This window comes from Esox lucius, chromosome 6, assembly GCF_011004845.1.
Source record: "Esox lucius isolate fEsoLuc1 chromosome 6, fEsoLuc1.pri, whole genome shotgun sequence".
In the NCBI taxonomy this organism is placed as follows: domain Eukaryota; kingdom Metazoa; phylum Chordata; class Actinopteri; order Esociformes; family Esocidae; genus Esox; species Esox lucius.
The window spans coordinates 14,806,038-14,823,794 of record NC_047574.1 but is presented as its reverse complement, the minus strand read 5'-3'; the positions used below and the strand labels follow the sequence as shown (position 1 = coordinate 14,823,794).

Below are 17,757 nucleotides of genomic sequence, written 5' to 3'. Positions count from 1 at the left end.
GGAAGAAAAAAAATTCCAGCAGCGGCAGAAAGGCTCGGTCCCGGAGTTTTTTTGACTGGTCGTATGCCTCACTTATGGTGGCCTCATCCCATCCTGGTTGTGTGCGTATGTCCTCCATACACAGGAGCAGCGCAGCAGTTTTCCAAAACCAGAATGTGTCTCTGTGTTGCCTCAGCAAGTGCCGCAACACGTTTTGGAGCGCCAGAGAAAAAGGTTGCAAAAGCAGTTAAATCTGCAAAAAACACCTCAGGATGCTCATCCTTGCTGAACAAAGTTGCTACAAGGTCAGGTTCAGCTGGTGAGCATAGCAGTGAACAAACGGGGCATGTGGGTATGTCTCTTTCATTAGCGTCTGTACCTCTCGGACGTTTCCACTCATTAGAGCAGCACCATCAAAAGTCTGAGTGATCAGCTTTTCTCCCAGCTTCAGTGGTTCCAGCATACCCTTGACGCTATTAGAGAGGCCAAGTCCAGCTTTATCTTTGATTCCACAAACTCCAAAAACCTCTCGGTCACTGTATTGTCAGTCAACATGTATCGCAAAACAACCACCATTTGTGATTTACATGAGGCATCAGTTGTCTCATCTGCCTGTATGGCAACAAATGATGTCTCGTCCACTTGCTTGGCTATCTCCTCCCTGTACACTTCATACATACAGACTAACAGTTCGTTTTGTACAGTGCTAGATGTACCTTTGAAGATGGCCTGAACGTCATTGTGCCTCTGAAATCCCTCACACAAATATTCCAGGATTCAGGGAGCCCACCGACTCGTGCCCCCGCAGTGCAGTTTCACATTTTCCACACAGTCTAATACATGTTATGATCCAACTGAGAATGTACCTGTTTTCCTCCACCTGTTTGTTATGCTGCTCAATGGAGCGCCTGTATGCACTGTCAACTTGGGCAGCGACTTTTACCCTTCCAATTAAGCCCAATTTCACAGCATTGTCAAGATGACTCACGCTGCTCTCATGTTTTGCAATCCTCTCAGAAAGATGTTTCAAATCTTTGTAACCCGTCCTCAACCAAGTACCATCTCCACCAAATAGCAGACATGGAAAACAGAAGAGTGCCTTCTTTTGTATGCTAACCATTAGCCACTTTTTCTTCAAAAACCACTCCACGTTAAACCTGCGGTTACTTTTACCATCAGTTTGAGTGATGACAATATCCTGTGGCTGATCGGCACCAAGTCGCTTTACTTCAAGTTTCTCCTCCAAATGAAGGGTTTCAAACCGGTGCTCGAGTATGAAATCCACTTCATTCATTTTCTCAAATTATCTGGGGTTTGTGAAGCTAACAAGCTAGCTAAGACAATCTACCCTCCTCGCTCTTCTTGCCGACTTATGTTGGCGACAGACAGACCGCCAATCCGGTCTGAAATACGAAGTGACGCTGTAGTGGAGCTACCGGCTGTCAGCCCCACTTGGCATCAAAATCTACATTGATCACACACATTCTAAGCATGCGTATTCATATTTTCACACGTACAATGTACATTGCATTGTGAGAGAGGGGCTAGCCCTACATTCAGGCTTAGCCTATGGCCTACTACTGCGAACTCGAATCAGCAGAACGCAGTCTGAAGCAGCAAGGCAGGGACCAGTGAACATTAAATAAAATCCTAACACAAATGATATGCAATTTAGGAAGATGCTATATTCATAGATAATAAATTATATATACAAATAATTTTGTTGCAGTTCTTCCTGTTGACAAGAGGTGGGGCTGTGCCCCACCTGCCCCTAATGACCAGTCGCCCCTGCTGGTGAGATGTAAACAAGCATTTTCAAATCCCAGGTGACGTGAGCACTACTGAAGCTCCAAACCACTTAGTCAATTGGCCTGATCTGAATTAACCCGACTCAAGATCCAAAGTCAAGGTCAGCTGACCACATATTGCAATAGGATGTAAAATAATTAACAATTTATTCCATAAATCAACCCATTAACAATCAAATCCAGGGACAATATTGAAATTATCTAGATAAATTTAGCACCACAATAATCAGCAATTATACAAATGAATCCCAGTGTAAATACTGCAGTATTATATCAACAAGAGCATCCTGGTCTCGTTGGCCAACATGTAATGTATACAATCGCCTATAGAGGACAGCAAAGAATATAACCAGCAATCTCTAAGTCTATTGTTTTGTTGGTCTTTGTGCAGAGACATTTATTCCCATTTAATGTGGCTATAGCCCAGGATCACAAAAGGATTTTGCATGTGGTGGAATAGTAAGTCCTATTATATTTCCTATAAATTCTAAATGAGAAACCTGACAGCTGAATTCTTCCAAACTGGCTGCATTGAAACTGACCACGGCTTCTCAGCCTGTAAACAGAGAGAAGTAACACTAACTTCCGTTGCATTGAAGTTACACAGAAAGATACATAGTAAATGAACGTATTAAACCATCATCTGAGTCATTAGTATATTTAATGGAAAAACTAAGTCCCGCTGACTTGGATTATTACTGCCATCTACTTCTAACTAATGTGGTTGCTTACTTATTTCTTTCACAGTCAATATAAATATATTTAATTTACATCCTGGCTCTTTCAGATTTACTGTATAAAATGATCCTGCAACCTCCATCACTTCCACTAGAGGTCTGTTTCCAATCATTTCCAGGGGTAAGACAAATACATGGGCTTTGCTCTTGATCTCTTTATCCCACAAATATTCTCTCATCTTAATTCCCACACAATGAATCATCTCCTATTATGTCTTCTAATTACATATTTGGTGGGTAATGTCAATATATTTTATATACTGACAGTAAACCAAAAATAAGCATGTTGACCAGCATTCTGAATCAAAAATTAGCCATTAACTGTGAAGTGCTTTGAATATTTAAATGATAAAAGTAATACACAAAATCATAGATTTACATTTTCTTTCTGGGTTTTTAAGTGTTTGCTGGTATAACCTCTAACATAGCCTACCTCTGAAAACAACCTCTGCCAGCAACAAGTTTAGACACTATTTTCAATTGCTTGTGTACTGGGGACTCTTCTGACGCAGTTTCTGCAATAAAACAAAATCCTGGTACAATAAGAATTACATAGTTATTTTGAAGCTCATCATTTCAGATAGTTAAGACTGACATTACCGATTGCAAGAACAGGATTTCAGCACTGAGGGCTTCTCTCAAGAGCTCCAGCTCTCCTTCTTTGTGCATTTGCAGCTCTTTTTTCAATCTGAGACACATTAAAAGCAGGTCTTTCATTACACACCACAAATCAAGGTTAATGCTCAATTTCAGCCTTTGCCCCTCCCATCTTAAAGTATTAATTTTTTTCCTTTTAGGTGACAAGTTGTGGGTAGTGGGAATTTTTCATGAATATTATTTTTGGGGCAGGGGAAATTATTAAAGTTCTGGGATCACAATAAATTGTTCTAAGGAGTAACAGCACCAATGTCTTGCTGACAGCTGGAACCCTTCCTTGACAGTAAATCAGAGCACCTTGTCAAAGTGCCTCTAGATGATGAATAACAATGGCAAAGTCTAACTAAATTGTATAAAGACTATCACTATTGCAACAGACAGCCAAAATGAAAAATGCATTTCACAATAACTAAGCTAAACACATTGGGTTTTGCATTCTTTAATTCTTTATTAAATGTAGAACCAGTGTTAAAACTACGTGTTGACTGCGCCGGCATATTGGAAAAAGAGATAGTATGGCTGGCATTGTTTTTAAAAGACAGCACACCTTAAGTTGACAAGCATTCAATTTCAAACAATCAATAGGTGAGTAAAAACTCTATACGGCCAACGTTTCAAGAGTGATTAATGAACACACTCAGGGGGAATTATCATAACAGTGAGTGGGCCTCAGCTTCCCCAAAAGCCACATCCTCAGCACATCCTGTAGACTAATCAGGCTGTCAGTAATGAATGAGATTTGTAGAGACAGAAGAACAGAACATGCTTCCCCCACATATGATTTAAGAGCAGGGAAGCAAACACTTCCGCTTTGAGACATTCTGCATCGATCTATTCCTTTTCATTAAGATCTTCACATGTGAATCGGAGGTAGTTACTTTTTGTGAATCGGATTATATGGGCAATTGATCAAAGTCTTAATGAAACGGTTTGGCCTAATGCTTTATTATTTACACATGCTTGTCTGAATGAGTGTGAGAGGCAGGATGGTTGCAGATGGATGCTGCTTCCCAAACAGGACTGTTATCAGGGCCAGACCGGGTGACAATAAATGAGTAACTTTGTGTGACGTACAGAATAACAGCATAGCTAGACTGTCTGTCGGCATTGCTGATATAATCCTGTCTGTAAAACATACGAACAGGTATTCCCAATTGTACATGCTTCATAGCACATTTACGATCTGTGTTCTGACTATATGTACATAAAGCCTTGATTTAGTAGGAAAGGAACACTTTCCACTACACACCACTCTTGTAAATGTAGGGTAAGCAAAACACTGAGGCTCAAAACGAGGGACTGACATCCTTAGTGATTGAGGAGCATATAACATGTATTCCATTTTTCAGCTGGCCAGTTTGGAAGACAAATGATAGTGTGCTTAGTTGCTTACATATACTCTAAAGTAATTACAGTGGATCTCAATTCCAGGCCTTTTCCTCAATTCCAGACCCAAAGCACTGCTCATTTTCATTCTAGCCCTCTAAACAGAGATTGATTTAGACCTAGGAGACTAGGTGAATGCAATTAACTACCAGGTAGAATAGGAAAAAAAGCAGTACTTCACGTTTCAAGTCTCTGAGTTGAGAACCCTTGATATTGATGCAAATACTCTTACCCAGAGGGAGTTCAAACATTTACTTTTTTACTTTTTTTTGTGCAGCATTACCGTAAACATGTACTGTCTGTGAGGTGCTTCTGATTGGCATTCAGACTCTCTGCTCTCAGTGACTCTGTCATTGATTTTGCCTCATTCAGTTTGCTCTCCAGGTCTGAAATGAACAAACATTAACATAAAGATATACCAGTTGTTTTCTCCTAAAGGAGTCAATTGAATTGTTTTTCAGGTCATTTTCTCTGGTGACAGCCTTTAAAAACATTACACTATGATAGATTTGACAAGAGAGCGGGATGTTATCTGTACCTCTCATAATATCTTCCAGTCCTTGTAGCTCCAAATGGAGACTTCTCTTTTCATCTTGCATAGAGTTCACCCAAGTGTTCTCTCGGCCTATGGAGACCATTTCTAAAAACAATACAGTATAAGGACACTGTACATGAAAACAGTACAATGCATTTTTTTTGTCAACAAACAAGCAACATGAGGAAAACAAGGAATATAAAATACCCTACTTTACATTTAGAAATATGGTTACATGCACACAAAACAACCTGAATGCATAAATCCCATAATTATCTTTTTATAAGGCTAACCTAACATATGCTGTTTAAATATTGTGTGTCTGAATAGATGAAATAGATGAAACTGTAAATTGAGTCTAGAATTCATAGGTTATTGTATATGCATGTTAAGTTCCCTGCCCTGCTTAAACAAAGTCAGGAGACCACTTTTAAAGTCTGTGTAAAAGCTAAGAAGATCAGATTTATGAGTGCAGTTACAAGAATGCAAACCCTTAGCACTGTTGTTTGGCTAATGGTGTTTCTTAACACAGGTAGAAAAATGTATGCATAGAATGATGCCAAAAATCATGATATCGTTCTGATAAGTAAGCATAGGCTAATTTGTAGCTAATACCTAGAGGTATTTTAAAACTTTGCTTTAAATTAGTCAAGCAATAAACAGATTTTTAATGAAATATTGTAATAAATCTATATTTAGACTAACAGTGGCATTTGCCTAGAGATATTAGCAATGCATAATCATTGATGCATCTTCAGTTCTCCCTTCCTGCTTACATTTCAAACTGATATTTACATCTCTGTCTATGAAATTGCTGGTAAATGTGCAGTGCACATTTCTTGCAAATTCTATTTTAGATAATTTGCACATATCCACGCCATTGTGCACAAAGCTGCACATAAATGTGAATGTTTATCAAAATTCTAAAGATAAATTCTAAGATTCCATCAGCATTATTAACTCATATTGGGCATAAATTACAAAACTTTGATATGTATCAATAAGGATTAGGTATTAAGTGTACACAACTAATACCAATTGAAATAAAAGTGGGTATACCACATATACTGTGGATGTAGAAAGTCACCACTTCTTTCAAAATATTTACTATTTGTTGCCTTACAGCCTGAACTGAAAACACATGAAATCAGACATTATCCAGCTTTGTTTACACACAATAACCCACAATCTAAAAAACTCTGAATATTTATTAAAATTAAAACAGTAAAATACCCTATTTGAATAAATAAACACCCTCCTTAGAATTCCAACGGCAAACACAGGAACATAATTGTCTTTCCATATTTGATCAATTGTAGTGACTTTGATTAGTTCTGACTATACGCAGTTGGTCACAGAGCCCACTGCTTAGTAGTGCAATTGAAAGCAAATAATCCACTATGGGCGGTAAGGTACTTTTGAAAGATCTCTAAGATAAAGGTGGAAAGGGAAGTCAGGGAATGGATATAAAAAGATTTTAAGGCTTTGCCCATCCCTTGGGGCACAGTTAAGACCGTTATTAAGATGTGGAAGGTGTTGGCACCACCCAGACCTTACACATCAGGCTATCCCTCCAAACTGGATGACTGGGCCAGGAGGGGGCATTTCAGAAAGGCTACCAAGAAGCCATTGGCAACTTCGAAGGAGCTTCAGGCCTTAATGGCAAAGACTGGTCAATCTATCCACAATATCACAAACGCACCAAAATATGGCCTGTATGGGAGAGTAGCATGAAGAGATTTGCCAAAAAGCACACTGTAGATTCTGAGGCCAAGTGGCAAAAGAAGCTGTGATCAATTTGAGATTTTGGCCTGAACACAAAACAATGTCTGGCCAAAACCCAACATGTCTTTCCATCCAAAGAACACTATGCCTACAGTAAAGCATGGCAGTGGAAGAATCCTGTTGTGTGGGTGTTTCTCTTCAGCAGGGACTGGAGCACTTGGATAGGAGGGAAAATTGACGGGACAAAATACAGACTCTTGAGGAAAAAGTTGAAAACGGGAAGATGGTCCACGTTTCAACATGACAATGACCCAAAGCACACCGCCAACGCAACCTTACAGTGGCTGAAGAACAAGAAGGTTGATATCCTTGAGTGGCCTAGTCAGGGCCTTGACCAGGCCAAAATCCCATCAAGAATCTGTGGACTGACATGAAGAGTCAAGTCCATAAGCAGTCACTATGCAATTTGACTGAGCTCGAACAATTCTGCAAGGAAGGACAGGAAAATATTGAACAGTCTAGGTGTTTAGTTAGATATATTTTTAAAGAGACTCTGGCTGTAATTCAAGCAAAAGGTAGTTCCACAAAGTATTAACTCAGGGGGTTGTTCACTTATCCAAATGGGGTATTTTACTGTTTTAATTTCAATTAGTTGTAATTTGTTTTGAATAGTTTTTTCACATTGATATTGTGGGTTACTGTGTAAGAATAAAGCCAGAAGAAGTCAGATTTTATGTGTTGTCATTTCAGACTGTAAAGCAACCAAAGGTGAACTCAATGTATCTGCATACAGACCCCACTACATTACTTATTATGTCACATATATGGATAATCTCACCTGAAATTAATCTATGGGAACTAAAATAGTTTTCCAAAACATCCTATTACACACAACCATGTTAACTTTGGGAATTCTATTTGATTTGTTAGTTCAAACATGAAGACTGCATGTCAACACCTGCTCGCTTTTTCTCCACTCACGCATAAGACACATAAGGTTGTGCTGGGAATGACACATGGGCAGATCAAATAGACTGCTGGAACTAAGATTAAGCTGTGTTCTAATATTTGAAAACATGGTCTGAAACAGTATCTTTTAAAATACTTTCAGTAAGACAGTATGCTGATTAAGAATGGACGAGTGAGGTGTTTACATGATTAATTCCTTACTCAGCCACCTGCCACAGTTTATTGAATTATTAGTGTGCATGAAAACATTATCTGAGGATCCTCTACCTTTGTTCAAAGAGTTAACCTCCTCCTCTAAGTCAAGCATTTCAGATTGAGTTTGGCTCTCAAAAACAGCCTCCCTGTTACTAAAAAGGCTAAAGTGTCTGTTGAAAGTCTTTATTTCTTCCATGAATTTCTCCTGTTCTTCTTTAAATGATTTCCTTTTTTTCTCCTTCAAAAACAAATAGGCACAGCAAAGAAAATACTAATTAGGTTAATGTAGCTTTTATCTATTGAATAACAATGTACTAAATCAGATTTATTTCATGACAGTGTACTTAAATATCCCTGAAAGAAAACACTCACCAAATGTTCCTGGAGATTTTTCTGTTGTCTCAAAAGTTCCCTGGCCTGCTTTTCAATTTGTATGTGACGCTTTTTTATTAGGTCATACTGCAGCTTTGTCTCTGATAGATGCTGAGCCTGGAAGGATACACTTTTATCAGTTCATTACAGCTACTGAGTTTTCTGTTAGCCTATTCCTGTTCCAAGGTTAATACTTGTTTGAACAGCCCAAATCAATCCTGAATCAAGGGAACAGACATAGTATCCCTTCACAGCGAATTTGAGGGGACCATGAATGACAGCGTTAAAGTCACTGCCTTGCAGACCAGGGTTTGAATCTTGTATGTGGATTAGTCTCGGGGTCCCGCAGAGAGTGGTGCTATTGGCAAGCTCTGTCATGGTTTGTGGTTTAGGAAGTGAATTTGTCTGCCTTGGGTTGTTTTGCTTGACTGGTTCATTTTGGCTGCTTGGGCACCCGTGAGTTCAATCAAGGTAAAAGGCTGTAGAGTGCATTTCTTTCCGGTATGGAAAGATACCTGTCTAGACTTCCTGGTTGAGCGGAAAGCTTGATAGGAACAAGACCGGCATTGGATGTTTTTCAGAAGACATATCTCAACATCAATTTTCCCAAGTCCTCGAGGAGTTGCTTCAATTGGATATCACGAAATTGGGGAGAAAAAGCCTGCTTGAAAGTAATTTGTATAGTTACGATACACAGCCTCAATCCGCTGCCTCACAATAGTATTAGGAAACTGGCCATGATAGCAAATATACCATTAAGATCATTAAAAATAACCTGGTCTGCTTCCTATGGAACTCTGTATGAGCTGCTGAGTTAATTATGATTATTGGAGCTCTTGAAAAGCTGCCTCTTGTCTGAAAGCCATGGAATTCAGGACACTTGTGTGCTAAACGTGGTGAAAATGTACAAATGGAATAGAGAGAAAAGAGTGCTTGAAAGTACAATTTCTAGTTGAAGAATAAGGATTATTAGTATGGAACAAAAGCATTTTAGCTGTTTTATAATGATAGTGTGCTACAAAATCTTACCATAATAATGATACAAAAAATGTATATATATTTTGCAGTAGCCTATAATTAGGCTATTATTGCATCTCATCTCAATAAATGACCCTTGTGATTTGACCCCTATAATTGCCCTTCTTGTTATTGTTCTTTTTGACATGTATAGGAAGAGCTTAACAATATTATGAATGGATAATGAATCTCTTCCGCACATAATTCAAGCACGTTAAAAGGTTTTTTACAATAATGCTAATGTAATCCGACGGAAACTAAGAATTGATTTTGTAGCGTTACTTGCAATTGATCCACTCAGTCTCTGATGAAGTCCCTCCACAGGATTAAGGGTTTTAATCATAGAACGAATAACCACTTTAATGTGTATCAATACTGCACTTCATCTGTCAACACACTTTAATTAATGTAGCTAGCAGGCTAGCAATTTGACTGTACAACACTGTATTCGCTGTCCAGTGTCTGTTCCTATCTCTATCATGTTAACAATACGGTCACACCACGCTTTAAGCTTTGCTCTGTCACACACACACACACACACACAGACAACAGATTCACCTTTTCATCAAGTTCATTTGAGACACATTCCGATTTTTCTGTCAATGACTTGATCCTGCCTTGGCATCTGGAAATAGCTACCTTGACTGAACAACATACAACCAGAAAACAGAAAAGTTAACTTCATGACATACACAACAAGACAATCTATGGCCCTTACAATTCTCCAAAACAGTCAAGTAAAAACAAAACGAACAGGCACTATGTTTCACTAGCCTGGCTTAATGTGGCAAGCCTGCATATGGATGCACTTGGTGTAAATCATTTCATTGAACTGGCTTTGCAGTGACCCCAAGAGGCAGTAAATTTGGCTCCCAATAGTTGCAGTGGATATAAAAAGTCTACACACCCCAGTTAAAATGCCAGGTTCTTGTGATGTCAAATAATGAGACAAAGATAAATCATGTCAGAACTTTTTCCACCTTCAATGTGACCTATAAAGTGAACAATTCAATTGAAAAACAAACTGAAATCTTTGAGGAGGAAAAATTAAAAAACAAATATTAACCTGCCCACTCTTCTTTGCAAAAGCGCTTCAGATCAACCCCACAGATGTTCAATTGGATTCAGGTCTGGGCTATGGCTGGGCCATTCCAAAATGTTGATCTTCTTCTGGTGAAGCCATGCTTTTGTGGATTTGGATGTGTGCTTTGGGTCATTGTCATGCTGAAAGGTGAACTTCATCTTCAGCTTTCTAATGGACGCCTGAAGGTTTTGTGCCAAAATTGCCTGGTATTTGAAACTGTTCATAATTCCCTCCACCCTGACTAAGGCCCCGGTTCCAGCTGAAGAAAAACAGCCCCAAAGCATGATGCTGCCACCACCATGTTCCACTGTGGGTATGGTGTTCTATGGGTCAACTGCAGTGTTGTGTTTGTGCCAAACATACCTTTTGGAATTATGGCCAAAAAGTTAAACCTTGGTTTCATCAGACCATAACACATTTCCCACGTGCTTCTGGGGTACTTGATCATTGTTTTTGCAAACTTCAGCCGGGCTTGGATGTTTTTCTTTGTAAGAAAAGGCTTCCATCTTGCCACCCTACCCCTTAGTACATTAATATGAAGAATATGGGAGATTGTTGTCACATGTAGCACACAGCCAGTACTTGCCAGAAATTCCTGCAGTTCCTTTAATGTTCCCGTAGGCCTCTTGGAAGCCTTCCTTGAGGCTCCCAGTTTTCTTCTCGTCTTTTCATCAATTTTGGAGGGACGTCCAGTTCTTGGTAATGTCTCTGTTGTGTCATATGTTCTCCACTTGATGATGACTGTCTTCTCTGTGTTTCATGGTATATCTAATTCTTTGGAAATTATTTTGTACCCTTCTCCTGACTGATATCTTTCAACAATGAGATCCCTCTGATGCTTTAGAGTGTCTGCAGGTCTTTGGGTTTTCCTTTAAATTGGTTCCCAGGTCAGACCTGAACAACCAGGTGGGGGTAGAAATTAACCAATTAGTGAACTCATTAATCAATCAGGTACAAGGTGAGAGCGAAAACCTGCAGACACTCGGCCCTCCGTGGAACCGGTTTGACACCTGTGCTTTAGACGCTCTCTGCGGACCATGGCTTTTGCTCTGAGATGAAACTAAGAAAATGTCAGGAAACTCCTACCAGAACAGCTGAACTTTATTTGTGGTTAATCACAGTCACTTTAAATGATGGCAGGTGTGTAAAGACTTCTATTTAACATGAGTTTGAATGTGATTGGTTAATTCTGTACAGCCCCACATCCCCAGTTATAAGAGGGTGAGCACACTTATGCAATCAGGTTATTGTAAGGTTTTTATTTTTTCCCCTCAAAGATTTCAGTTTGTTTTTCAATTGAATTGTTTACATTATAGGTCACATTAAAAGTAGAAAAAGTTCTGACATGATTTCTCTTTGTCTTATTCTTTTACATCACAAAAACCTGGCATTTTAACCGGGGTGTGTAGACTTTTTATATCCACTGTATTTGATCAAACTGCTTCAAATGTGACCAGGAACCTTGGATAATAAATCAATTATAAAATCACCTTGAAATCCCTGGTCTATCACTATGTAAAATTATAAAATGTACATTTAAATGGGCTATATATTATTTGGCCTAATTAACAGATTGCTTGCTACAAAATGACATTTTAATTCTTCATGTAAAGTTGTTGGAAAAAAAGAAGAAAGTGTGCAAACAGCAATGGGACAGAATGAAACCCATCCTGCTGCAGTACAGTACGTGTACCAGAGGCAGCGGTTTAGACCATCGAACCACCCTTTAATTGTAACAATTTATTGATGATGATAAAATGAACATGTATTGGGGTTGACATCCCTACAAAGACAAATATGTGTTACCTGAAGAACTTGAATAATTGTCTGGTAAAAAATTTAAGTCCACACATTTCCTGTATATTTAAAAGAGGTGGTAATAGATTTTGTTTGATTAGTTCATGGAGAAAATCTTATTCTAATTTAATACAGCATTATCTAAATTAAAATATCCCTCTGTTTTAGGACTCGGATATTTCAAATGTACTGTACTTACCTGGCCACATTAAAACAGTGACAGAATGTTCAAGCTAGCTGAACATTCTTTAGTTTTAAGCTAACTAGCCAGGCAACATCCGGCAACAACACCAAGTTAACGTGTCAAGCAACTACTAGCTACTTGGCTACCTTTAGCGAAGTATTGGCAGTTCTAGTGCTCACCCTCATGCAATTGTTGTGTCTTTTCTGATATTTGCTGTTCGGTTATCAGAATATGTTGAAACAAAGTATCCAGACTCATTCTTTAGCACACAAATTATCGATATAACGGTTTAAACAATATATTATAACAACGTGACCAAGACAGGAGTAAAACATTGACTGCGCGCTATTGAGCGTCCACCCCCGCCGCAAGAAAATACCGTTGCAAAAAAAGCACGCGTGATTCAAGATAGCGCGCAAGCAACAAGTTGTGTTGTTTCAGGCTTTGTTCGTGTCTTATAATTGATCAACCAGACTCAACAACAGATGAATGAGGAACAGGCCATAAAACTCATCTATTTGGCTAACTGGCTATGAATAAATACATACATTATATCTAGGCCTATATCTAAAAAAGAAAATACAGTGGGGAGAACAAGTATTTGATACACTGCCGATTTTGCAGGTTTTCCCACTTACAACGCATGTAGAAGTCTGTAATTTTCATCATAGGTACACTTCAACTGTGAGTGACGAAATCTAAAACAAAAATCCAGAAAATCACATTGTATGATTTTTAAGTAATTCATATGCATTTTATTGCATGACATAAGTATTTGATACATCAGAAAAGAAGAACTTATATTTTTTACAGAAACCTTTGTTTCCTATAGTTCTTGACCAGGTTTGCACACACTGCAGCAGGGATTTTGGCCCACTCCTCCATACAGACCTTCTCCAGATCCTTCAGGTTTCGGGGCTGTCGCTGGGCAATACAGACTTTCAGCTCCCTCCAAACATTTTCTATTGGGTTCAGGTCTGGAGACTGGCTAGGCCACTCCTTAGTTGCCCTGGCTGTGTGTTTCGGGTCGTTGTCATGCTGGAAGACCCAAACACGACCCATCTTCAAATGCTCTTACTGAGGGAAGGAGGTTGTTGGCCAAGATCTCACGATACATGGCCCCATCCATCCTCCCCTCAATACGGTGCAGTCGTCCTGTCCCCTTTGCAGAAAAGCATCCCCAAAGAATGATGTTTCCACCTCCATGCCTCACGGTTGGGATGGTGTTCTTGGGGTTGTACTCATCCTATCTTCTTCCTCCAAACACGGCGAGTGGAGTTTAGATCAAAAAGCTCTATTTTTGTCTCATCAGACCACATGACCTTCTCCCATTCCTCCTCTGGATCATCCAGATGGTCATTGGCAAACTTCAGACTGGCCTGGACATGCGCTGGCTTGAGCAGGGGGACCTTGCGTGTGCTGCAGGATTTTAATCCATAACGGCGTAGTGTGTTACTAATGGTTTTCTTTGAGACTGTGGTCCCAGCTCTCTTCAGGTCATTGACCTGGTCCTGTCGTGTAGTTCTGGGCTGATCCCTCACCTTCCTCATGATCATTGATGCCCCACAAGGTGAGATCTTGCATGGAGCCCCAGACCGAGGGAGATTGACCGTCATCTTGAACTTTTCCCATTTTCTAACAATGGCGCCAACAGTTGTTGCCTTTTCACCAAGCTGCTTGCCTATTGTCCTGTAGCCCATCCCAGCCTTGTGCAGGTCTATAATTTTATCCCTGGTGTCCTTACACGGCTCTCTGGTCTTGGCCATTGTGGAGAGGTTGGAGTCTGTTTGATTGAATGTGTGGACAGGTGTTTATTTGAGTTCAAAGAGGTGCAGTTAATACAGGTAATGAGTTGAGAACAGGAGGGCTTCTTAAAGAAAAACTAACAGGTCTGTGAGAGCCAGAATTCTTACTGGTTGGTAGGTGATCAGATACTTATGCCATGCAATACAATGTAAGTTAATTATTTAAAAATCATACAATGCGATTTTCTGGATTTTTGTTTTAGATTCCGTCTCTCACAAGTGAAGTGTGCTTATGATAAAAATTACAGACCTCTACTTGCTTTGTAAGTAGGAAAACCTGCAAAATCGGCAGTGTATCAAATACTTGTTCTCCCCACTGTAGATCTTCAGAAATATTTTTTTGCCACATCACTGGCAGCCACCGTTGACCGTTGCATAAAGGCAGGCGAACAGGTTCATGATATGAATGGGACTGACATGATCCAAATATCGCTTGCATATAGCCGATAATACTTTGTCACTACTCTCGTAGTTGGTCAGACTACTCCCGAGTATGGATTGTAGCCTACATTCTTTTAAACATGGTGAGAAACCTTTCGCGTTGTAAGCACAGCCAATCAATAACTTTAATTCAGTGCCCTTTGCTCCTTTACGATTTATCAAAGGCTTACTTCCTGCACTGCTAGAAAGAATGGTTTTGAGGTACTGCCATAGAGCACATTAAAGTGTTAACGCCGGCTCGTTCATACGACTATATCATTCTGAAATTCATTTGAAAAATGAACAGTAGCCTAAATATTGATTGAGATGCACCGCTTTTCATTAATCCCAGATTAATGATGCTCACCTTCATGAGATTGCCAATTCAATTTTCCTTTTGAGATTATAGCAAGTGCCATGATGATAGTTTGCTGACGCAGAAAATGAATTAACGCAATCGTTCCCCCTCTTTTAACATGCTTGTAATTGAGTCAAGGTATAGTCAGAAAGCTCGAAGATGATACAGATTTTATTTTATCGGAATAAAGATATAATTAGAAAGGTCCTAAAAAGACAATTAATTTTAATGCATTGACCTTTGTGACTACCCTGTGTGTTTTTGCACATTAGACCACTGCGTTTGCAGAATTTATGCCCAACCCTTTGAATTACCCTATTATGGAAAAGTATATTTAATTAACTTAATAGGTCTAATAAAATGTGTTAACATTACTCGTATATTTTTATAAACCAATGCAATTAAGTTATTTGAATAGCCTTCAAATTAAGTCAGATAGTTCCATAATATATAATCAACAAGTCACGTCTTGGCCCATTGTGGGTTACATTAGTTATGATGAAAATAATGCCTATCGAGCCTTTTTTAAACCAACAGAGGGCGATGTTCACCCATGCTCCCCATTATTTACTCGAAATCAACAGTCGGTTCAATGACTACACTCCGTTCTCCTATTACGGATATATTCTATGCACAGAAGAGAGACACAACAGGAACTTTTACTGACATTGAATTAAACAATAATGAATACTATTATTTAAATAATAACCTGCATATTTAACCTACAATTTGTCCTATATTTACATGCTTTACACATCACTGCCCGGCTGAGCAAATAATTAACCATTTGTGATCACATGGGAATTGAGCACCTGAACCGCAATGCAAATGGTAATAATGATTGGGATATGTTTTATAGGTTGTTACGAGCCTAGGCCTATTTGTAGTAGGCCTAATTTCTACGTATTCCCCTGAGACCAGGTTGGACATCTGATAAAGAAAACACTTGTCAGCTGTTCATGTGACAATTCTAGACAACATGGCATATATATATAGCATACATATCCTACTCTATCTAATGCTGGCGGAATAAGCCTAATCAAAAAGTATTCAATGAGACGTAATTAGGAACAGGAATAGTGGACTACGGAAGAATAACCGCGGGAGTTTGACAGCTCCGTGGACAATAACATATTCCATTGTTTGGGCAGAGAGTCATCTCGACAGTTTATCCTCTATGTAGGTCATCTCTGACACAGGGTTGCCTATACATATTGGCCTCAAATGGGATTTAGGAATTTACCAAACATCCTACAACTCGGGGAAAAAAACACTTGATTTTACCATAACACATACAACCTTTAGGCCTATAGGTTGAAACTATCTTCAACCTGTCACCATAATTCTAGTAACAATTATATTGTCACTTATCGTGGAGCCGAGTCCGATTCAATTAATCAAGATTAAGGCACTAGGCTGTCGATTAAATGTAATTTTGAGTAGGCTATAGAATTTCAAATAAGATAGTGTCATCCTATGTTTTCGGATATAGAAGGCAATATGCGCTTATCAATATTTTTAAGTCAGTAGTCTACGGCGAATGCTTTTATCTGGGCTACATATTGATGATGTGGGCTATGGTAAAACGAAAACTTGTCAAAAAGTTATAAAAAATGTATCTAGTTGTCATCACCGAAATCCGCGGTGAAACGCGGAAGTTCCTTTGCCTTGCAGCTGCTGCATGGTAGTGCACTATTGAGCAGTGGGCTACAGCATCGTCGCGCGCCCAGACGCACGCGGGCATCCTACTAGCTGGAGTTCGGAGAGCACTCGTCCGTTCGTTTGGTCTTCTTGTGATTTCTCATCTTTTCTTTTGTATAGTTTTACCCTGAAAGGAAATTAATCTGAGGTTCATGGTTTCGGTTCTCTTCCGCAAATTTGGAGTACATTTGGGTCGGATCGTTTTACGCATGAAGTCAGCTGGATGTGTACTGTATGTCGGACCTCATGCCCCCGATGTTTTAAATGGATTTTAATACAGTGGAAATACCTTTGGAATAAATTACGATTTGTGTTTTTAAATTAGGTCTATACGTTCTATTAATACATTTTAAACAAGACATCATACGGATTGAAACGCAATGATCTTGGTCACTCTTTATGTCGTTCTGCCTCTTTTAGGTAAGTTTTTACAATGCCAATGGCTTATGACTATTGGGAATAAACACTGAAAAAGCTTAGTTTACTGGCTACATTTGTAAATAGATACTGATTAGCAATTGAAAGGCAGTTGAGAGAAATTAACATAAACACCAGTGATCGCGATGGGACACCTAGGCTGTGCGTGCCATGCAGACTATTGAAGAGTCAAGTAGCCTGCAACCTCATGTAGTGTTATCAATGAGTTTTGATTCAGAAATATAGACAAAACTAATGACATTGGCAATTTGTTATCCGACTCTCATGCATAGCTTATACATTGTTAACCTAGAGTAATTGGCTAACACAGGACTTGCCTACCTACAGTTTTTACGCGTTTTGTAGGCCTATTTATTAACCAAACTTGTACTCGGATGATGTACATAATATTGCACACATTGATATACCGTATACACTGCTTTCATTGCACTGTCAGAACGAGTAGCCTGTGAGTTGTTAGTGTTGTTTTTATCACTTCGTTGCGGGAGTTGGGCAATAAAATACGCTCGGTAAATCGTTAAATTTAATCCTATCTAAACCTGCTTTCACTTGGCTTAATGTCGTAGTATTCTTTGTGACTAAATCCCGTA

At 39.1% G+C, this 17,757-nt stretch overlaps 2 protein-coding genes across 3 annotated transcripts in view; one reads left to right on the top strand and one right to left on the bottom strand.

The window, feature by feature from the left end:
• Positions 1-2,013: 2,013 nt before the first annotated feature.
• On the bottom strand, positions 2,014-12,802 carry ccdc172 (coiled-coil domain containing 172). Its single transcript, XM_010869858.3, has 9 exons — positions 12,625-12,802; positions 9,939-10,024; positions 8,364-8,480; positions 8,064-8,229; positions 5,106-5,207; positions 4,851-4,953; positions 3,125-3,212; positions 2,958-3,039; positions 2,014-2,343 (listed from the first exon to the last, which is right to left on the bottom strand). The coding sequence occupies exons 1-8, from the start codon at positions 12,701-12,703 to the stop codon at positions 3,001-3,003; spliced, it is 780 nt and encodes a 259-aa protein (XP_010868160.3). The 5' UTR covers positions 12,704-12,802; the 3' UTR covers positions 2,014-2,343; positions 2,958-3,000.
• A 3,930-nt stretch (positions 12,803-16,732) lies between these two features.
• Positions 16,733-17,757, top strand: part of gfra1a (gdnf family receptor alpha 1a) — a 72,580-nt gene continuing 71,555 nt past the window's right edge. The window contains exon 1 of one of the 2 annotated variants that reach the window (XM_010869856.3): positions 16,733-17,149. In XM_010869856.3, the coding sequence (XP_010868158.1) occupies positions 17,110-17,149 (40 nt within the window). In that variant the 5' untranslated portion in view covers positions 16,733-17,109. The remainder of the gene's footprint in view (positions 17,150-17,757) is intronic. The other variant, XM_010869857.3, reaches the window with a different exon arrangement.